This window comes from Bombina bombina, chromosome 5, assembly GCF_027579735.1.
Source record: "Bombina bombina isolate aBomBom1 chromosome 5, aBomBom1.pri, whole genome shotgun sequence".
NCBI classification, from domain to species: Eukaryota; Metazoa; Chordata; class Amphibia; order Anura; family Bombinatoridae; genus Bombina; species Bombina bombina.
The window spans coordinates 1,001,119,748-1,001,143,279 of record NC_069503.1 but is presented as its reverse complement, the minus strand read 5'-3'; the positions used below and the strand labels follow the sequence as shown (position 1 = coordinate 1,001,143,279).

The window sequence follows — 23,532 nt, the reverse complement described above, 5'->3', positions numbered from 1 at the left end:
GACATTACATAAAATGCATTTAATTAAGTAAACCACATATTTTGCTCTACACGTTAATCTAACAAACATTGCGGTATGAGGAGCGCTAAAAAACTAGGGCCTAGATTTGGAGTTCGGCGGTAAAAGGGCTGTTAACGCTCCGCGGGCTTTTTTCTGGCCGCACCATAAAATTAACTCTGGTATCGAGAGTTCAAACAAATGCTGCGTTAGGCTCCAAAAAAGGAGCGTAGAGCATATTTACCGCAAATGCAACTCTCGATACCAGAGTTGCTTACGGACGCGGCCGGCATCAAAAACGTGCTCGTGCACGATTCTCCCATAGGAAACAATGGGGCAGTTTGAGCTGAAAAAAAACCTAACACCTGCAAAAAAGCAGCGTTCAGCTCTTAACGCAGCCCCATTGTTTCCTATGGGGAAACACTTCCTACGTCTGCACCTAACACTCTAACATGTACCCCGAGTCTAAACACCCCTACCCTTACACGTATTAACCCCTAATCTGCCGCCCCCGCTATCGCTGACCCCTGCATTACACTTTTAACCCCTAATCTGCCGCTCCGTAAACCGCCGCCACCTACGTTATCCCTATGTACCCCTAATCTGCTGCCCTAACATCGCCGACCCCTATGTTATATTTATTAACCCCTAATCTGCCCCCCACAACGTCGCCGACACCTGCCTACACTTATTAACCCCTAATCTGCCGAGCGGACCTGAGCGCTACTATAATAAAGTTATTAACCCCTAATCCGCCTCACTAACCCTATCATAAATAGTATTAACCCCTAATCTGCCCTCCCTAACATCGCCGACACCTACCTTCAATTATTAACCCCTAATCTGCCGACCGGAGCTCACCGCTATTCTAATAAATGTATTAACCCCTAAAGCTAAGTCTAACCCTAACACTAACACCCCCCTAAGTTAAATATAATTTTTATCTAACGAAATAAATTAACTCTTATTAAATAAATGATTCCTATTTAAAGCTAAATACTTACCTGTAAAATAAATCCTAATATAGCTACAATATAAATTATAATTATATTATAGCTATTTTAGGATTAATATTTATTTTACAGGCAACTTTGTAATTATTTTAACCAGGTACAATAGCTATTAAATAGTTAAGAACTATTTAATAGTTACCTAGTTAAAATAATAACAAATTTACCTGTAAAATAAATCCTAACCTAAGATATAATTAAACCTAACACTACCCTATCAATAAAATAATTAAATAAACTACCTACAATTACCTACAATTAACCTAACACTACACTATCAATAAATTAATTAAACACAATTGCTACAAATAAATAAAATTAAATAAACTATCTAAAGTACAAAAAATAAAAAAGAACTAAGTTACAGAAAATAATAAAATATTTACAAACATAAGAAAAATATTACAACAATTTTAAACTAATTACACCTACTCTAAGCCCCCTAATAAAATAACAAAGCCCCCCAAAATAAAAAATTCCCTACCCTATTCTAAAATACAAATATTACAAGCTCTTTTACCTTACCAGCCCTGAACAGGGCCCTTTGCGGGGCATGCCCCAAGAATTTCAGCTCTTTTGCCTGTAAAAAAAAACATACAATACCCCCCCCCCCAACATTACAACCCACCACCCACATACCCCTAATCTAACCCAAACCCCCCTTAAATAAACCTAACACTACCCCCCTGATGATCTTCCTACCTTGTCTTCACCATGCCAGGTTCACCGATCCGTCCTGGCTCCAAGATCTTCATCCAACCCAAGCGGGGGCTAGACATCCACTGAAGAAGTCCAGAAGAGGGTCCAAAGTCTTCCTCCTATCCGGCAAGAAGAGGACATCCGGACCGGCAAACATCTTCTCCAAGCGGCATCTTCGATCTTCTTCCATCCGATGACGACCGGCTCCATCTTGAAGACCTCCAGCGCGGATCCATCCTCTTCTTCCGACGACTAGACGACGAATGACGGTTCCTTTAAGGGACGTCATCCAAGATGGCGTCCCTCGAATTCCGATTGGCTGATAGGATTCTATCAGCCAATCGGAATTAAGGTAGGAATTTTCTGATTGGCTGATGGAATCAGCCAATCAGAATATAGTTCAATCCGATTGGCTGATCCAATCAGCCAATCAGATTGAGCTCGCATTCTATTGGCTGATCGGAACAGCCAATAGAATGCGAGCTCAATCTGATTGGCTGATTGGATCAGCCAATCGGATTGAACTATATTCTGATTGGCTGATTCCATCAGCCAATCAGAAAATTCCTACCTTAATTCCGATTGGCTGATAGAATCCTATCAGCCAATCGGAATTCGAGGGACGCCATCTTGGATGACGTCCCTTAAAGGAACCGTCATTCGTCGTCTAGTCGTCGGAAGAAGAGGATGGATCCGCGCTGGAGGTCTTCAAGATGGAGCCGGTCGTCATCGGATGGAAGAAGATAGAAGATGCCGCTTGGAGAAGATGTTTGCCGGTCCGGATGTCCTCTTCTTGCCGGATAGGAGGAAGACTTTGGACCCTCTTCTGGACTTCTTCAGTGGATGTCTAGCCCCCGCTTGGGTTGGATGAAGATCTTGGAGCCAGGACGGATCGGTGAACCTGGCATGGTGAAGACAAGGTAGGAAGATCATCAGGGGGGTAGTGTTAGGTTTATTTAAGGGGGGTTTGGGTTAGATTAGGGGTATGTGGGTGGTGGGTTGTAATGTTGGGGGGGGGGTATTGTATGTTTTTTTTTACAGGCAAAAGAGCTGAAATTCTTGGGGCATGCCCCGCAAAGGGCCCTGTTCAGGGCTGGTAAGGTAAAAGAGCTTGTAATATTTGTATTTTAGAATAGGGTAGGGAATTTTTTATTTTGGGGGGCTTTGTTATTTTATTAGGGGGCTTAGAGTAGGTGTAATTAGTTTAAAATTGTTGTAATATTTTTCTTATGTTTGTAAATATTTTATTATTTTCTGTAACTTAGTTCTTTTTTATTTTTTGTACTTTAGATAGTTTATTTAATTTTATTTATTTGTAGCAATTGTGTTTAATTAATTTATTGATAGTGTAGTGTTAGGTTAATTGTAGGTAATTGTAGGTAGTTTATTTAATTATTTTATTGATAGGGTAGTGTTAGGTTTAATTATATCTTAGGTTAGGATTTATTTTACAGGTAAATTTGTAATTATTTTAACTAGGTAACTATTAAATAGTTCTTAACTATTTAATAGCTATTGTACCTGGTTAAAATAATTACAAAGTTGCCTGTAAAATAAATATTAATCCTAAAATAGCTATAATATAATTATAATTTATATTGTAGCTATATTAGGATGTATTTTACAGGTAAGTATTTAGCTTTAAATAGGAATTATTTATTTAATAAGAGTTAATTTATTTCGTTAGATAAAAATTATATTTAACTTAGGGGGGTGTTAGTGTTAGGGTTAGACTTAGCTTTAGGGGTTAATACATTTATTAGAATAGCGGTGAGCTCCGGTCGGCAGATTAGGGGTTAATAATTGAAGGTAGGTGTCGGCGATGTTAGGGAGGGCAGATTAGGGGTTAATACTATTTATGATAGGGTTAGTGAGGCGGATTAGGGGTTAATAACTTTATTATAGTAGCGCTCAGGTCCGCTCGGCAGATTAGGGGTTAATAAGTGTAGGTAGGTGTCGGCGACGTTGAGGGGGGCAGATTAGGGGTTAATAAATATAACATAGGGGTCGGCGATGTTAGGGGTAGCAGATTAGGGGTACATAGGGATAACGTAGGTGGCGGCGATTTGCGGTCGGAAGATTAGGGGTTAATTATTTTAAGTAGCTTGCGGCGACGTTGTGGGGGGCAAGTTAGGGGTTAATAGATATAATACAGGGGTCGGCGGTGTTAGGGGCAGCAGATTAGGGGTACATAAGTATAACGTAGGTGGCGGTCGGCAGATTAGGGGTTAAAAATTTTAATCGAGTGGCGGCGATGTGGGGGGACCTCGGTTTAGGGGTACATAGGTAGTTTATGGGTGTTAGTGTACTTTAGGGTACAGTAGTTAAGAGCTTTATAAACCGGCGTTAGCCAGAAAGCTCTTAACTCCTGCTATTTTCAGGCGGCTGGAATCTTGTCGTTAGAGCTCTAACGCTCACTGCAGAAACGACTCTAAATACCGGCGTTAGGAAGATCCCATTGAAAAGATAGGCTACGCAAATGGCGTAGGGGGATCTGCGGTATGGAAAAGTCGCGGCTGTAAAGTGAGCGTTAGACCCTTTAATCACTGACTCCAAATACCAGCGGGCGGCCAAAACCAGCGTTAGGAGCCTCTAACGCTGGTTTTGACGGCTACCGCCGAACTCTAAATCTAGGCCTAGGAAAACTAAAAAAGTGTGTAGATATAAAATATTTACTCCTCTCACATAAAACGTCAATATACAATTCGCTAAATCTGCTAAAAGCTATCAATAAAAAACATCCATATGAACCTATATAACCTTAATGTTGCCATGTATAACAACTATCCTAACATATAGGAATGATTATATAAAATCATATATTATAAAATGCACAAAGGATACATGTCTGTATCCAAAAAGGAGTCAAACAATAAAAATATATAAACAATGAAAATATATATAGTGTGCAAAATGTGTGTATCTCCACAAGTGTCCAAAAGGTTTTTGTCCTTCCTGGGCCGTTAGAAGGTTTGAAGCATCTACACGTTTCGGCCTTTAGCAAGGCTTTTTTTCAAGACTAATCTTAAGACCGAAAACGTGTAGACGCTTCAAACCTTCTAACGGCTCAGGTTATTTTTTGATCCCTAGGTCTCATCCAGTAAATTGGTAAGCCTAATACCTATATTTGCACAGGACCCTTAGCAATATTGCACTATGTACTTTTATTTTTTTTATAGGGAGATCGACCCACACTTCACTGAGGATTTCACATATCCCAACAGAGACACTTTAATATGTGTGTGTGTGTGTGTGTGTGTGTGTGTGTGTATATATATATATATATATATATATATATATATATATATACATACACAGTATATAATTGTTTCATATATTTTTTGCACATTTTTTACGTTTCACACAGATTGGCATTTTTTGTATTTTTGGTGTACACCATAATTTTGGACACTATCTTTGGAATTAGACTTTTTAATCACAACCTTTTGGACACTTGTGGAGATACACACATTTTGCATACTATATATATTTTCATTGTTTATTGACTCATTTTGGATATAGACACGTATACCTTTGTGCATTTTATAATATATGGTTTTAGATAATCATTCCTATATGTTAGGATAGTTGTTATACATGGCAACATTAAAGGGACAGTACACTGTAAAATTGTTTTTATATGAATGTATTTTCAATGACTTGCTATACCAGCTGCAGAGTATACAATTTATGAGACATTGCTTTTTCTGGTTTATGTGTGTATATGAAGTAGCTGGTTTTGTGCTTTTAAACCACAGCCTATTACAATGGGTTGAGCTTCAGGTAATATCAGATCTCATTATGTTATCACTTTGTGTACACAGACTTGCTCCCTTATCTTATATTTGTCTAGAAAACCAAAGCTCAATACTTAGAGCGAACAATGGAAAATGATCATTTTATTACATAGCTATCTTACACCCCACTGAGAGTGTAATCTCTTCTGCTGGCTGTGTTTACTTAGGCTATTCAATAGAATATAATCCAGTAAAGAAACTTTCAGTATAGGTTTGGATACCACAGGCTAAATCAGCCAAATGCCAAAATAGGGGTAAAGGAGCTACTTGTAAACAATTTGAAACACTCCAGCAGGTAAAATGAATCATTTGGAACAATTTAAAGGGGAAATTTTTTTGGGGTGAACTGTCCATTTAAGGTTATATAGGTTCATATGGATGTTTTTTATCGATAGCTTTTAGCAGATTTAGCCAATTGTATATTGGTGTTTTATGTGAGAGGAATAAATCTTTTATATCTACTCACTTTAGCTTTTTAGCATACTGCAATTTTTTTTATTTTACCTAATATCTGGTTGAGAGATCTTGCCTAAAGGAGGAGCGTGTCTGGTTTTAACTTTGGTGCTGTGTATTTCCCTTTATGCTTGCTACATGTTAATTTAGTCTCATGTTGAAACCTTTCTCTAATTAATGAGCAAGTAAAACCATCACCTGTTGACAAATAGTCACATGCTTTACATGTGGTATTTCCGCATTTATATACCCCTTTCTGGGTTAGCCATGTTTCTCTTTGTGTGTTATGATTTCTTATTAGAGTTGGTGCAACCTGGTTGCCTATTGTTAAAACTCGTCTATATGAAAAATTGGCTACCCTTGCTTACTGTTTCCACAAACTTTCCTCAGCTGCTAATAGTGGAAAGTGTGTCCTTATGATATAACAAATCTGATTGTATTGGGCACTATATTGTGTGACAGATTTAACATCATCTATTTTTTGGTCAGTCTTAACTCTTTGTAACCATCAAAGCAACAGTCTGTCTTGCATTCTTAACTTCTCTTGGATAAGCCCAATTGTTCACGCCTGGAATATGAATCACAGAGAACAGTCAGGAATTGGTTTCTGCCCATGAGAGAATTTGAGAAACCTCCATCATTGCCAGGGAACTGTGAGTTCTCCCCTGATGGTTTACATAAGCTACTACTGTGACATTGTCTGGAAATTGAGATGAGACACTCTCAGACGCTTGAAGAACCACAAAAATTGCTCTAGAACATCGATTAGTAGCCTCGCCTCCCGAGGATCTCAAACTCCCTGTGCTGTCAGAGACCCCCAGGCAGAGAGACTTGCATCTGTAGTGATCACAGTTCAGCAAAAGAACAACACTGAATAAACTGATAATCCAGCCCCCAAAGTTAGAGACTGAGCTGTACTGGGATCAAAAATATCCTTTGAGACAGCAAAGTATAATCTCTGCACCATTGATGCTGCATACAAAGCTCAAGAGGCCTCATGTGAAAATGAGCAAATGGAATTGCAGCTGAAGCAGCAAACATGAGACCTAGGACTTGCATGAAAAGAGTAACAGAGGGAAACGAAAGAGACTGAAGGTTCAAACAAGCTGACACCAATTGTAACATTGTTTGCTCTGTTAGAGAAAGACTCGTGGACACAGAATCTATTTGAAAACCACAAAAAAAAAATACCCGAGGAACAAATTACTTTATGGAAAAACATAATTTATGTAAGAACTTACCTGATAAATTCATTTCTTTCATATTAGCAAGAGTCCATGAGCTAGTGACGTATGGGATATACATTCCTACCAGGAGGGGCAAAGTTTCCCAAACCTTAAAATGCCTATAAATACACCCCTCACCACACCCACAATTCAGTTTAACGAATAGCCAAGAAGTGGGGTGATAAGAAAAAAGTGCGAAAGCATATAAAATAAGGAATTGGAATAATTGTGCTTTATACAAAAAAATCAAAACCACCACAAAAAAGGGCGGGCCTCATGGACTCTTGCTAATATGAAAGAAATGAATTTATCAGGTAAGTTCTTACATAAATTATGTTTTCTTTCATGTAATTAGCAAGAGTCCATGAGCTAGTGACGTATGGGATAATGATTACCCAAGATGTGGATCTTTCCACGCAAGAGTCACTAGAGAGGGAGGGATAAAATAAAGACAGCCAATTCCTGCTGAAAACAATCCACACCCAGAATAAAATTTTAATGAAAAAACATAAGCAGAAGATTCAAACTGAAACCACTGCCTGAAGTACGTTTCTACCAAAAACTGCTTCAGAAGAAGAAAACACATCAAAATGGTAGAATTTAGTAAAAGTATGCAAAGAGGACCAAGTTGCTGCTTTGCAAATCTGATCAACCGAAGCTTCATTCCTAAACGCCCAGGAAGTAGAAACTGACCTAGTAGAATGAGCTGTAATCCTTTGAGGCGGAGTGTTACCCGACTCAACATAGGCATGATGAAATAAAGATTTCAACCAAGATGCCAAAGAAATGGCAGAAGCTTTCTGGCCTTTTCTAGAACCGGAAAAGATGACAAATAGACTAGAAGTCTTTCGGAAAGACTTAGTAGCTTCAACATAATATTACAAAGCTCTAACAGCATCCAAAGAATGCAATGATTTCTCCTTAGAATTCATAGGATTAGGACATAATGAAGGAACCACAATTTCTCTACTAATGTTGTTAGAATTCACAACCTTAGGTAAAAAATTCAAAAGAAGTTCGCAGCACCGCCTTATCCTGATGCAAAATCAGAAAAGGAGACTCACAAAAAAGAGTAGATAATTCAGAGACTCTTCTGGCAGAAGAGATGACCAAAAGAAACAAAACTTTCCAAGAAAGTAATATAACGACCAAAGAATGCATGGGTTCAAAAGGAGGAGCTTGAAGAGCCCCCAGAACCAAATTCAAACTCCAAGGAGGAGAAATTGACTTAATGACAGGTTTTATACGAACCAAAGGTTGTACAAAACAATGAATATCGGGAAGATTAGCAATCCTTCTGTGAAAAAGAACAGAAAGAGCAGAGATTTGTCTTTCAAGGAACTTGCGGACAAACCTTTATCTAAACCATCCTGAAGAAACTGTAAAATTCTCGGTATTCAAAAAGAATGCCAAGAAAAAAGATGAGAAAGACACTAAGAAATATAAGTCTTCCAGACTCTATAATATATCTCTCTAGATACAGATTTACGAGCCTGTCACATAGTATCAATCACAGAGTCAGAGAAACCTCTTTGACCAAGAATCAAGCGTTCAAACTCCATACCTTAAAATTAAGGTTTTGAGATCCTGATGGAAAAAAGAACCTTGAGACAGAAAGACTGGTCTTAACGGAAGAGTCCACAGCTGGCAAGAGGCCATCCGGACAAGATCCGCATACCAAAACCTGTGAGGCCATGCTGGAGCTACCAGCAGGACAAACGAGCATTCCTTTAGAATATTGGAGAATACCCTTGGAAGAAGAACTAGAGGCGGAAAGATATAGGCAGGATGACACTTGTAAGGAAGAGATAATGCATCCACTGCCTCCGTCCGAGTATCCCGGGATCCGGACAGATACCAGGGAAGTTTCTTGTTTAGATGAGAAGCCATCAGATCTATTTCTGGGAGTTCCCACATTTGAACAATCTGAGGAAATACCTCTGGGTGAAGAGACCATTCGCCCAGGTGCAACGTTTGGCGACTGAGATAATCCGCTTTCCAATTGTCCATACCTGGGATATGAAAAGCAGAGATTAGACAGGAGCTGGATTCCGCCCAAACCAAAATTGATTGATGTATGCCACAGTTGTGACATTGTCTATCTGAAAACAAATGAACAACTCTCTCTTCAGAAGAGGCCAAGACTGAAGAGCTCTGAAAATTGCACGGAGTTCCAAAATATTGATCGGAAATCTCACCTCCTGAGATTCCCAAACCCCTTGTGCCGTCAGATACCCCCACACAGCTCCCCAACCTGTAAGACTTGCATCTGTTGAGATTATAGTCCAGGTCGGAAGAACAAAGAAGCCCCCTGAACTAAACGATGGTGATCTGTCCACCATGTCAGAGAGTGTCGTATAATCGGTTTAAAGATATTAATTGAGATATCTTTGAGTAATCCCTGCACCATTGGTTCAGCATACAGAGCTGAAGAGGTCGCATGTGAAAACGAGCAAAGGAGATCACATCTGATGCGGCAGTCCTAAGACCTAAAATTTCCATGCATAAGGCTACCAAAGGGAATGATTGTGACTGAAGGTTTTGACAAGCTGATCAATGTTAAACTTCTCTTGTCTGACAAGGACAGAGTCATAGACACTGAATCTATCTAGAAACCTAAAAAGGTTACCCTTGTCTGAGGAATCAATGAACTGATTGGTAAATTGATCCTCCAACCATGAACTTGAAGAAACAACACAAGTCGATTCGTATGAGATTCTTCGAAAATGAGAAGACTGAGCAAGTACCAAGATATCGTCCAAATAAGGAAATACCAAAACCCTGTTCTCTGATTACAGAAAGAAGGGCACCGAGAACCTTTGAAAAAAATTCTTGGAACTGAGGCTAGGCCAAACGGTAGAGCCACAAAACTGGTAATGCTTGTCTAAAAAGAGAATCTCAGACACTAAAAGTGATCTGGATGAATCGGAATATGCAGATACGCATCCTGTAAATCTATTGTAGACATATAATGCCCTTGCTAAACAAAAGGCAGGATAGTCCTACAGTTACCATCTTGAATGTTGGTATCCTTACATAACGATTCAATATTGATAGATCCGGAACTGGTCTGAAGGAATTGACCTTCTTTGGTACAATGAAGAGATAAAATAAAACCCCAGCCCCTGTTCCAGAACTGGAACTGGCATAATTACTCCAGCCAACTCTAGATCTGAAACACATTTCAGAAATGCTGAGCCTTTGCTGTGTTAACTGGGACACGGGAAAGAAAAAAATCTCTTAGCAGGAGGCCTCAACTTGAAGCCAATTCTGTACCTTTCTGAAACAATGTTCTGAAACCAGAGATTGAGAACGGAATTGATCCAAATTTCTTTGAAGAAAACGTAATCTGCCCCATACCAGCTGAGCTGGAATAAGGGCCGCACCTTCATGGGTACTTAGGAGCTGGCTATAGGTTTCTATAAGGCTTGGATATATTCCAAACTGGAAATAGTTTCCAAACTGATACCGCTCCTGAGGATGAAGGATCAGGCTTTTGTTCCTTGTTGTGAGGAAAGGAACGAAAATGATTATTAGACCTAAATTTACCTTAGATTTTTTATCCTTTGATAAAAAAGTTCCCTTCCTTCCAGAAACAGTTAAGATAATAATTTATTACCCTGGAAAGAAAGGGAAAGCAAAGTTGACTTAGAAGACATATCAGCATTCCAAGTTTAATCCATAAAGCTTTTCTAGCTAAAATAGCTAGAGACATATACCTGACATCAACTCTAATGATATCAAAAGATGGTATCACCAATAAAATTATTAGCATGTTATAGAATAATAATAATGCTATAAAATTATGATCTGTTACTTGTTGCGCTAAAGCTTCTAACCAAAAAGTTGAAGCTGCAGCAACATCCGCTAAAAATATAGCAGGTCTAAGAAGATTACCTGAACATAAGTAAGCTTTTCTTAGAAAGGATTCAATTTTCCTATCTAAAGGATCCTTAAATGAAGTACTATCTGCCGTAGGAATAGTAGTACATTTAGCAGGAGTAGAGACAGCCCCATAACCTTAGGGATTTTGTCCCAAAACTCTAATCTGTCAGATGGCACAGGATATAATTGCTTAAACGTTTAGAAGGAGTAAAAGAATTACCCAAATTATTCCATTCCCTGGAAATTACTTCAGAAATAGCATCAGGGAGATTAAACACTTCTGGAATAACTACAGGAGATTTAAAAACCTTATTTAAACGTTTAGATTTAGTATCAAGAGGACCAGAATCCTCTATTTCTAATGCAATTAATACTTCTTTAAATAAAGAACGAATAAATTCCATCTTGAACAAATACAAAGATTTATCAGCATCAACCTCTGAGACAGAAACCTCTGAACCAGAAGAACCATTTATCAGTATCAGAATGATGATGTTCATTTAAAAATTCATCTGAAAAAAGAGAAGTTTTAAAAGACTTTTATGTAAACTAGAAGGAGAAATAACAGACATAGCCTTCTTAATAGATTTAAAAAATAAAATCTCTTATGTTATCAGGAACACTCTGAAAATTAGATGTTGACGGAACAGCAACAGGTAATGTAACAGTACTAAAGGAAATTTTATCTGCATTAATAAGTTTGTCATGACATGCAATACAAACAACAGCTGGAGAAACAGATACCAAAAATTTATAGCAGATACACTTAGCTTGGTAGCTCCAGCACCGGGCAGTGATTTTTCTGAAGTATCTTCTGACTCAGTTGCAACGTGGAACATCTTGCAATATGTAATAGAAAAAACAACATATAAAGCAAAATTGATCAAATTCTTTAAATGACAGTTTCAGGAATGGGAAAAAAATGCCAGTGAACAAGCTTCTAGCAACCAGAAGCAATAAATAATGAGACTTAAATAATGTGGAGACAAAAGCGACGCCCATATTTTTTTTAGCGCCAAATAAGACGCCCACATTATTTGGCGCCTAAATACTTTTGGCGCCAAAAATGACGCCACATCCGGAACGCCGACATTTTTTGCGCAAAAGAATGTCAAAAAAATGACGCAACTTCCGGCGACACGTATGACGCCGGAAACAGAAAAGATTTTTTGCGCCAAAAAAGTCTGCGCCAAGAATGACGCAATAAAATGAAGCATTTTCAGCCCCCGCGAGCCTAACAGCCCACAGGGAAAAAGTCAAATTTTTTAAGGTAAGAAAAAATGATTGATTCAAATGCATTATCCCAAATATGAAACTGACTGTCTGCAAAAAAGGAATGTTGAACATCCTGAGTCAAGGCAAATAAATGTTTGAATACATATATTTAGAACTTTATAAAAAAAGTGCCCAACCATAGCTTTAGAGTGTCACAGAAAATAAGACTTACTTACCCCAGGACACTCATCTACATGTTTGTAGAAAGCCAAACCAGTACTGAAACGAAAATCAGCAGAGGTAATGGTATATATATATAAGAGTATATCGTCGATCTGAAAAGGGAGGTAAGAGATGAATCTCCACGACCGATAACAGAGAACCTATGAAATAGACCCAGTAGAAGATCATTGAATTCAAATAGGCAATACTCTCCTCACATCCCTCTGACATTCACTGCACGCTGAGAGGAAAACCGGGCCCCAACTTGCTGCGGAGCGCATATCAACGTAGAATCTAGCACAAACTTACTTCACCACCTCCATAGGAGGCAAAGTTTGTAAAAACTGATTTGTGGGTGTGGTGAGGGGTGTATTTATAGGCATTTTAAGGTTTGGGAAACTTTGCCCCTCCTGGTAGGAATGTATATCCCATACGTCACTAGCTCATGGACTCTTGCTAATTACATGAAAGAAATTGATCCTCCAACCATGCTGTTTAAGAAACAAGGAGTTGGTCGGTGTGAGCTTTTGCTAAAGGAGAAGATGGAGCTTGAAACAAGATGTCATCCAGGTATGAAAATACTGCAATACCCTGAGACCTGATAACAGACAAAAGGGCACCAGAACCTTTGTAAATATTCTTGGAGTTCTAGCCAGACCAAATGGAAAAGCAACAAGCTGAATATGCCAGTCCAGAAAGGCAATACTCAAGAGTACCAATAAAAGAATTGGTACTCTTGAGTAAACTCAAAAGATTTGCACTAGCAGAGTCATCAGAATACTGCTCTGAAAGACTTAGACAACCAGTAAGTAGAAGCAGCAGCTACATTAGCAAAATAAATAGCTGGCCTGAGAATATAGCCAGTATGTAAAAAGGCCCTTTTATGAAAAGACTCTACCGGTCTATCTAAAGGGTCTTTAAAAGAAGGTCGGTCTTCCAAAGGAATCATAATACATTTAGTCAGGGTGGAAATGGCCCCATCCACCTTGGGAACTGTTTCCCACAAATCTGTATTAGCAGCAGGTAAATGATATAACTTTTTAAAACTTGCAGAAGGGGTAAATAAATTACCTGGAAATCATGTCAGAGACAGCATCAGGAATAGGAAAAACCTCAGGGAGTTTAACAACAGTCTTAAAAACTGAATTTAAATGATTACAAGACTTATCATCAGAAACTTTGGAATCTCTAACAAAATCTTTGCAAAACAAAGCAGGAGACATAAACATAAAATCCGGAGGCAGATAATGCTCATCAGACATAAATCGAGTGTGCACAAAAAACTAACAGGTAAAAGAAAATTTTAACTCTACAAAACCTGATGTGCGCATAGCCAATGACGAATGTGAGCTAACCCAACGTGTGTAAACTGGCCGATGCGCCAAAGTACTATAGACTAAAAGGACGTGTGCTAACCAGACAAGCGGTAACTCGATGTGCGCAACTGCAATGTGCAAAAGAACTATAGAAAGACTAAAGGGCGTGTGCTAACCAGACAAGCGGTAACTCGATGTGCGCAACTGCAATGTGAAAAAGAACTATAGAAAGACTAAAAGAGCGTGCGCTAACCCGAGAAGCAGTAATCTGATGTGCACAACTGCAATGCACAAAACTCAAACTAAGCGAGCCAAACAAGCCGATGCACACAAAATAGAAAGGGAATAGTGTAAAGGATTCTGTCCCAGGGCGATATATATTAGCAAATATATATATACAAATTTAAAGAGTGCCCAGCAATAATAAAGCAAGTGTGCTAGTGCAGACTGAGGTTTTCTGCCAGAACCTCACAAAAATCCAAAATATATAGAATGTCCACAGCACCTTATTTTTAAAACAATTCCTTTATTAGGACTTTTCCAGCCTTTCAGCAATTAATCATGCACACATTTGTTAAAGCTGCTTGCTTTTATTTATACCACAAAACATCATACAATTAAAACACTGAAATCATTGTTTTGCCAGTTTATAATGCAACATTGCAATCTAGTGGCCAAAATTTGTATTGATTATTAAAGGCATTTTTTTTTATTATAGGCACTTTTTTACCTAAAAGTTATGGATGCAAAACAATTATTGCTGTATTATTATTTTATCACAAATTTACATTTTAAGCAATAAAGCAAAATCTTATATACACTGAATACAGACAAAATCCAAAGTATATCTCTCTCCCTAATCTTCTATTATGTTAAATGTAAACCCATTAAATGGAAACCTCAGTTAAATGAAGACAGATCAATCAAAATCCCTATTAAAGGGACATTATACACTCATTTTTTTCTTTTCATAAATGTTTTGTAGATGATCTATTTATATAGCCCATAAAGTTTTGTTTTTTTTGTTTTTTTTAAAAAATGTAGTTTTGCTTATTTTTTAAATAACATGGCTCTGATTTTCAAACTCCTAACCAAGCCCCAAAGTCTTATGAGAATACCGTCATATACCTACTCCAGCTTGCACTTGTTTGTGTAAAGGGTCTTTTCATATGCAAAAGAAGGGAGCGGGGAGTGTCTTATTTCTCACTTGCAGTGGGCTTTCCAGCTACCTTTTCAGCAGAGCTAAACTGAGAGCTTCTAAGTAAGTTTTTAAACAGTTTTATACTGTATTTTTATATCAGTATCTGTGCACCTTATTCTTTATAGTAGTGTCTATTACATGCAGTTATATGAAAATTAGTGTATACTGTTCCTTTAAGTTCTTTTGGCAATAGCGTATCTAATTCATATATCCAATAAAGTTCACTTTGTTTGAGAAGTCTCTATCTCCCCCACATCTAAGAGGTTGGATTTGATCTATAACACGCCAACATAGTTGGCTAATTTGATTATCTTTCTCAATAAAATGAAAAGACACTGGTGCCTGAATATTTCTACATCTTATATTTGAACAATGTTGACTAAGTCGGTCACCGATTTTGTGGGTTGTCTCTCCTATATAAACCAAAGAACATGGGCAAATAATTATATATATTACATGAGTTGATTCACATGTAAAAAAAATAAAAAATATTTAATTTTAAATTTACAACCTTTTCTTGGGTGGTTAAAGGTATCCCCTTTAATCATAGAGTGACAACTCATACAGCCTATACAGGGATAACATCCCAACCGCTTTTTTGTCAAATAGGTTTGTTGTATGCTTCTACTTGGACCTGCATCTCTTTTCACTAACTGGTCTCTAAAAATGTTTACTTTTTTGATGCAGTGAAAGATATAAAAGCCATACCGCACATACATCCCTCTAACAAGCACTGGATTCTGAAGAAAAACCAGGCCTCAACAGACTAAAAACCCTTTTCTCTAAAGAATCAAATGCACATCTTTATTCTTCAACCATCTCAAGCAGAGGCAAAGTAAAGACTTAGGGTATGTGAGAAGGGTTTTATAGGGTTCTTGGGGGTTTGGGAATCTTTGCCTCCTCCTAATGGTAGAGAAGAGTAATTCCTAGGAGTAATGGATCGTGGACTCTCACCACCTGTTTGAAAGAAAAAAGGTTTTCAATATATTTATATGTTCTTCTTTCTCTTGGAAAAAAAATGATGGACCCGATTCTAAAAAAAACTTGCCGGCATGGAGATAAATCAGCTTATTTGACCGAACAATATATTACAAAGCAAGTCCCTTTCCTTAACATAAAGCATATTAGTGAACTCGCCGTAATGAGATACAGGGTTCCCGATATACAAACTGCCTTTAAAACAAAACCTGAAGAGCCTCATAACACTGAAAAGGCATCTTATAGAATCTCACCAGACCAGAGAGCTTCAGAGAATGCCCCTTTAAAGATACAACATAAATAGGATATTAGATGTTTCCGCTAATGTGATGCAAATCTTTGCAACTAAAAATGGCAAACAAGTTAATGTGTTATATGGTTAGATTAGTAACAAAATCTTTACATAATATATGTACCTTTTGAAAACAGTCCTTTACTCCCAACCTGACAGTTTGCTTATGTTTTTATTTATAGATATACAATATACATAACACCGTATTGTACAATATGGAGTTTAGAGATCTTGCATATTGTTATTTTACTATTTACAATCTATTTTTATATAAACGATCATGTTCTGACCTTTTCTCTTTGCATATGGTAGTATTATACATTATCAAATCTGAAAACAATAACTATTATTAATGGTAAAGAACAAAAATAATTTCATATTCATATATAGCCGCTATAAAGATATGCCAGATTTATTCTTTATATATAGCCCATTCTATTTTATAGGTGGGATGTTTCACGTATCTATAAACAGTTTGGCAAATCTGTATTGCAGCGAGGATGGATCTCTAAGTAATACCAATCCTCTCTGGTCTGTGGACTGGCAGGATAACATGTGGATGAGGCCAGTTAAACTAACAAAACCTAGAGCTTCACCACAACCTACAGCCATAGAGAAGTTCCCATGGGTTACAAACCCAAGCAGAACTCTACTACAGTGTGTGGTGACCTTAGGGAGAGGGTTAGGCCACAGTCCTAGAGTAAGATCATCATCTTGTGATATTTCTACGTTGGATTCGTTTTTTTCAGCACCAGATTTTTTGATTTTCAACTTTTCTTTCTTCTTGTCTTTCTTAAGTTTCAAAACTTTCTTCTTGAATGGGTCACTGTGCTTGTTCTCCTGTGGGCCTGAAAACGACTTCACTTCTTTCAGCTGTTGTAAGTCTTGACGAGTGGGGATACAAATCAGAGCATGGAGTTCAGGGCTTCCTTTCAACAACATAGATATTCTCACCCACACTAAAGACCTTGGGAAACCGTCTAAAATTGGCTTTACCACATCGATCACCAGAGCTGAACTGGAGGCTTGTTGACCTCTCTGACCATATTGTTTAGTAGGAAGGCACCAGGATGAGAGTTGCTTCAGAATCCTCTTGTTCCTTTATTTAATAAACAAAACAAAAATCAGATAACTATTAAAATAACTTTTTGGTACATACTAATATATGAGTAGCCCATACATTTTACAAGGAGAGTAAAATTCATGAGGGATAAATAAAAAATACATTTTTTTTTTTAAATTCCAAAACATTTTGCTTTTATCTAAGAAAATAAAATCATCAAATGTAACGGTCTCCCAGGCTAATGAACAAGAACATATTCTTGTAGGTTAAATTATTTTACCTTGGTTTTTTTTCCCTCAAGGTGCAGACCAAATACATAATCATTCAACAGAAAAGGTCTTGATAAAAGCTTTAATAAAGTACTTTAAGACAAAAATGATTTTGTTACCTTTAATTATATAACCCATATTACCAAATTAAAAATAGAGCAGCACTAAAATACTAAATGCACATGAAAAATACACTACACAATAGCCTAATAGATTCATTTTCACAGCATACTCAAGGGTAAATTGCTCTTTTGAAAATATTTATAGATTAACATCTGTTTATATATAAAAAGAAAATAGCTATTTCTCATGCCAGTATTAACCCGTTCCCACCCGGACTTCTTTGTAAACAGATAAGTTAAATTTAAAACCATGCAATCGTTCATGCGATTCCGTGATTTCAGATGATGGGATTGTGTCAGGGGGGGAGTGCCTATGATGCTAGGCACCACCTCCAGCCCGTGATCCCATTCAGGAAGCGCCTATGGCTTTAGTGCTAAAGGCGCTAAAGCCCAGTGCAGTTAGAACGGCATAGAACATCTTAAGGGCGGGAAGGGGTTAAAAAAGTTTTTATTTTGTTATTTTTTTTATTGAGGATTTTACAAAACAATATATACAGATAGAAAGAACATCATTTTACATCAGGACTACACGTTATCCGTAAAACATAAACATGTTTTTTCCCCATTTGTAACAGCAAAAGGCCACTCTTGAGCCTTAGAAATAAAAGGATTTTATAAGGGAGGGACACTTTTGGGCCTTTTATTAATATAAATTATAATATATAAATCGGAAAAATAAGAAAAGTGGGTGCCACTTCTGGGACTAATTTACCCAAGGATGCTTAGAGGTCCCAGTGTGAGAGATAAACATTTTATCCAAAAACTTAGGGGGGTCATTTTAGGATCTACAGTACATATAATTTCGGACCCCAGATCATCAGGTAGGAAGAGAAGTTTAAATAATGACCAGGGGAATCCTCTTGTTACAAAGACTAAGCAAATGAACAGTCACCAAGGGGGGGCATAATAACGGTATGGGGGATTGAGAATAAAACAATCCAGTTATATAGTGTTTAAACTGAATTGAGACCTATAGTCTATAGACTATAATGCATGACAACAAAGTTAAAATGAATTAAAGTAATGTATTCTATAGGAAAATATACAAAACGTGACAAACTAGATCAGTGGATTAATACCAAATATGACTCACAGTCCCGGCCGCAGACAAAGTAGATAATGAGCTATATAAGGTAATCTATAGTCACTAAGAGATTGCAGTATAAGGCGACAAAAAAATCCCCCTATCCACACAAAGATGAAAGCTATGCGTAATAGATTTTTAGTTACCTATTTAGTTGCTGAAAACCAAAACTAGTCTTCTAAATATATTGTTATTTTGAAGAAGTGGGCAAATCATAAGACAAACATGCCTATGATGTTAATAAGGGTTAATTTCAACAGATATTCTTTGAGAAAACTGTGTAAAAAGGTTGACCTGCAAAAAAACAATGGGTGCATAAACTGTTGCTATCCAAGAATTAACCTAAAGTAGAGGCGAGTAAGCTCTCTCATATTTGGCCAATTCAGCCAGATCTTAGCCTACTTCAATAAGTGTACTCAAAGGGGAATGTATATAGATCTTCTGAGTTCCTAAAGACTTAGAGGGTTATAATATGCTGATCCACATGCAGCATTATCAGATGAGGAACATAACTCACAAATATTCCCCTGAAAAAGATAAGAATGTCCCATCAGCAGTTTATCCAGATTACCAAAACCCCTTCTGGGTCTGTTTATGGGTGTGTATGTGTGTGCGTGCACAGTCGTACACTGGCCTGTGCTTTCAAAATAGGACTATTTTGTATTGCAGATCATATGAGGAGATTTGGTGCCACTAGATCGGTCTGCATTATGTAGACCTTTTTTTCCAACGTTCATGAGACAAATCTCCCTTTAGGCGGCCACAATCTCACTGCAATTTTGGCATTGTGTCTCGAGGTAGCGATGTGACACCCACCTTGTCCAAATGAGAAGGCTGCGCTATTTGGATGAGTAGATACAGCATTTGATATTGATTAATTGCATGCAGGTGAAGCAGTACTTGGGTTTTGTATAGGTTCTCTACACAAACCAGAGACAGCCTCATGAAGCGTGCAAACATCAAAACTTGGGTTAAGCAATGTGCTATAACGATCCTCAGTATCAGCTACCGCCTCAATCGTCTGCTTTTTCTGCTCCAGAAAATGTACTGAGCACCATCTCTCAAATGTAAATAAAGTTCTCAGTGGTTGCCATTATTGTTGGCACCAGTTTATTATTAGTTCAAGACATTGTAGCATAATTAGTTGTGGATATTATAATAGAAGTATCTTATGGACTTTAGTCCAGAAGTGGCAATATAAACTGGATATCAGGGGTGGGGGTTCGTAGCCTAGCAGAGCCGCTGCTGTAAGCCTCAGATGTCCGTTCCATGGCTCCAGACTGATAAATACAGCACTTTTGATATTTATCTAATCCACTCTATATGTGCTGTTAGGGGATGTAATTTTCTTTCATGTATGCTGTGAATAGGTGCCTATAATCGCCGGATTGTTAGGTGATCCTCTGGAGCTCCAGGAAATGCGACCTCTCAAGAGTAGCTGCTTGGACACGCTCCCCAGTTCTTAATAGTTTTTAGCCACATCCTATTTTTCAGTGGCCAACTTTTTTTAAAAAAAAATCTGAAAATTTGCTGAAATAACAAACAATGCCACAAAACCTCTTACATAGAACACAAAAATGTTTTTTTTTGGCAAATAAATATTTAATATCTCCAAATTTCACATGAATTCACCTCTCAAAACACCAAAGTTTAATATTCTATATCAGTTTTCTACCTAAAAAAAGAAAAACATAATTTATGTAAGAACTTACCTGATAAATTCATTTCTTTCATATTAGCAAGAGTCCATGAGCAAGTGACGTATGGGATATACATTCCTACCAGGAGGGGCAAAGTTTCCCAAACCTCAAAATGCCTATAAATACACCACTCACCACACCCACAAATCAGTTTAACGCATAGCCAAGAAGTGGGGTGATAAGAAAAAAGTGCGAAAGCATAAAAAATAAGGAATTGGAATAATTGTGCTTTATACAAAAAAATCATAACCACCACAAAAAAAGGGTGGGCCTCATGGACTCTTGCTAATATGAAAGAAATGAATTTATCAGGTAAGTTCTTACATAAATTATGTTTTCTTTCATGTAATTAGCAAGAGTCCATGAGCTAGTGACGTATGGGATAATGACTACCCAAGATGTGGATCTTCCACGCAAGAGTCACTAGAGAGGGAGGGATAAAATAAAGACAGCCAATTCCGCTGAAAATAATCCACACCCAAAACAAAGTTTAAATCTTATAATGAAAAAAACTGAAATTATAAGCAGAAGATTCAAACTGAAACAGCTGCCTGAAGTACTTTTCTACCAAAAACTGCTTCAGAAGAAGAAAACACATCAAAATGGTAGAATTTAGTAAAAGTATGCAAAGAAGACCAAGTTGCTGCTTTGCAAATCTGATCAACCGAAGCTTCATTCCTAAACGCCCAGGAAGTAGAAACTGACCTAGTAGAATGAGCTGTAATCCTTTGAGGCGGAGCTTTACCCGACTCGACATAAGCATGATGAATCAAAGACTTTAACCAAGACGCCAAAGAAATGGCAGAAGCCTTCTGACCTTTCCTAGAACCGGAAAAGATAACAAATAGACTAGAAGTCTTTCGGAAATTTTTAGTAGCTTCAACATAATATTTCAAAGCTCTAACTACATCCAAAGAATGCAAAGATTTTTCCTTAGAATTCTTAGGATTAGGACACAATGAAGGAACCACAATTTCTCTACTAATGTTGTTAGAATTCACAACCTTAGGTAAAAATTTAAAAGAAGTCCGCAACACCGCCTTATCCTGATGAAAAATCAGAAAAGGAGACTCACAAGAAAGAGCGGATAATTCAGAAACTCTTCTAGCAGAAGAGATGGCCAAAAGAAACAAAACTTTCCAAGAAAGTTATTTAATGTCCAGCGAATGCATAGGTTCAAACGGAGGAGCTTGAAGAGCCCCAAGAACCAAATTCAAACTCCAAGGAGGAGAAATTGACTTAATAACAGGTTTTATACGAACCAAAGCCTGTACAAAACAATGAATATCAGGAAGACTAGCAATCTTTCTGTGGAAAAGAACAGAAAGAGCAGAGATTTGTCCTTTCAAGGAACTTGCAGACAAACCTTTATCCAAACCATCCTGAAGAAACTGTAAAATTCTAGGAATTCTAAAAGAATGCCAAGAAAAAATGATGAGAAGAACACCAAGAAATGTAAATCTTCCAGACTCGATAATATATCTTCCTAGATACAGATTTACGAGCCTGTAACATAGTATTAATTACTGAGTCAGAGAAACCTCTATGACTGAGAATCAAGCGTTCAATCTCCATACCTTCAAATTTAAGGATTTGAGATCCTGATGGAAAAAAGGACCTTGCGATAGAAGGTCTGGTCTTAATGGAAGAGTCCACGGTTGGCAAGTGGCCATCCGGACAAGATCCGCATACCAAAACCTGTGAGGCCATGCTGGAGCCACCAGCAGAACAAACTAGCACTCCTTTAGAATCTTGGAAATCACTCTTGGAAGGAGAACTAGAGGTGGAAAGATATAGGCAGGATGATACTTCCAAGGAAGTGACAATGCATCCACTGCCTCCGCCTGAGGATCCCTGGATCTGGACAGATACCTGGGAAGTTTCTTGTTTAGATGGGAAGCCATCAGATCTATTTCTGGAAGTCCCCACATTTGAACAATCTGAAGAAATACCTCTGGGTGAAGAGACCATTCGCCCGGATGTAACGTTTGGCGACTGAGATAATTCGCTTCCCAATTGTCTATACCTGGGATATGAACCGCAGAAATTAGACAGGAGTTGGATTCCGCCCATACCAGTATTCGAGATACTTCTTTCATAGCCAGAGGACTGTGAGTCCCTCCTTGATGATTGACATATGCCACGGTTGTGACATTGTCCGTCTGAAAACAAATGAACGACTCTCTCTTTAGAAGAGGCCATGACTGAAGAGCTCTGAAAATTGCACAGAGTTCCAAAATGTTGATTGGTAATCTCACCTCCTGAGATTCCCAAACCCCTTGTGCTGTCAGAGACCCCCAAACAGCTCCCCAACCTGTCAGACTTGCATCTGTTGAAATCACAGTCCAGGTTGGAAGAACAAAAGAAGCCCCCTGAACTAAACGATGGTGGTCTGTCCACCACGTGAGAGAGTGTCGTACGATCGGTTTTAAAGATATTAATTGAGATATCTTTGTATAATCCCTGCACCACTGGTTCAGCATACAAAGCTGAAGAGGTCGCATGTGAAAACGAGCAAAGGGGATCGCGTCCGATGCAGCAGTCATAAGACCTAGAATTTCCATGCATAAGGCTACCGAAGGGAATGATTGAGACTGAAGGTTTCGACAAGCTGAAACCAATTTTAGACGTCTCTTGTCTATCAGAGACAGAGTCATGGACACTGAATCTATCTGGAAACCTAAAAAGGTTACCCTTGTCTGAGGAATCAATTAACTTTTTGGTAAATTGATCCTCCAACCATGTTTTTGAAGAAACAATACAAGTCGATTCGTATGAGATTCTGCTAAATGTGAAAACTGAGCAAGTACCAAGATATCGTCCAAATAAGGAAATACAACAATACCCTGTTCTCTGATTACAGACAGAAGGGCACCGAGAACCTTTGTAAAAATCCTTGGAGCTGTTGCTAGGCCAAACGGCAGAGCCACAAACTGGTAATGCTTGTCTAGGAAAGAGAATCTCAGAAACTGATAGTGATCTGGATGAATCGGAATATGCAGA

The 23,532-nt window shown here is 37.9% G+C and overlaps 1 protein-coding gene across 1 annotated transcript in view; it reads right to left on the bottom strand.

Annotated features, from left to right (window-relative positions):
• Nucleotides 1-16,444: 16,444 nt before the first annotated feature.
• Nucleotides 16,445-23,532, bottom strand: part of POP1 (POP1 homolog, ribonuclease P/MRP subunit) — a 118,278-nt gene continuing 111,190 nt past the window's right edge. Inside the window, exon 16 of the mRNA XM_053715237.1 lies at nucleotides 16,445-17,390. Coding sequence (XP_053571212.1) covers nucleotides 16,748-17,390 — 643 coding nt within the window. The 3' untranslated portion in view covers nucleotides 16,445-16,747. The remainder of the gene's footprint in view (nucleotides 17,391-23,532) is intronic.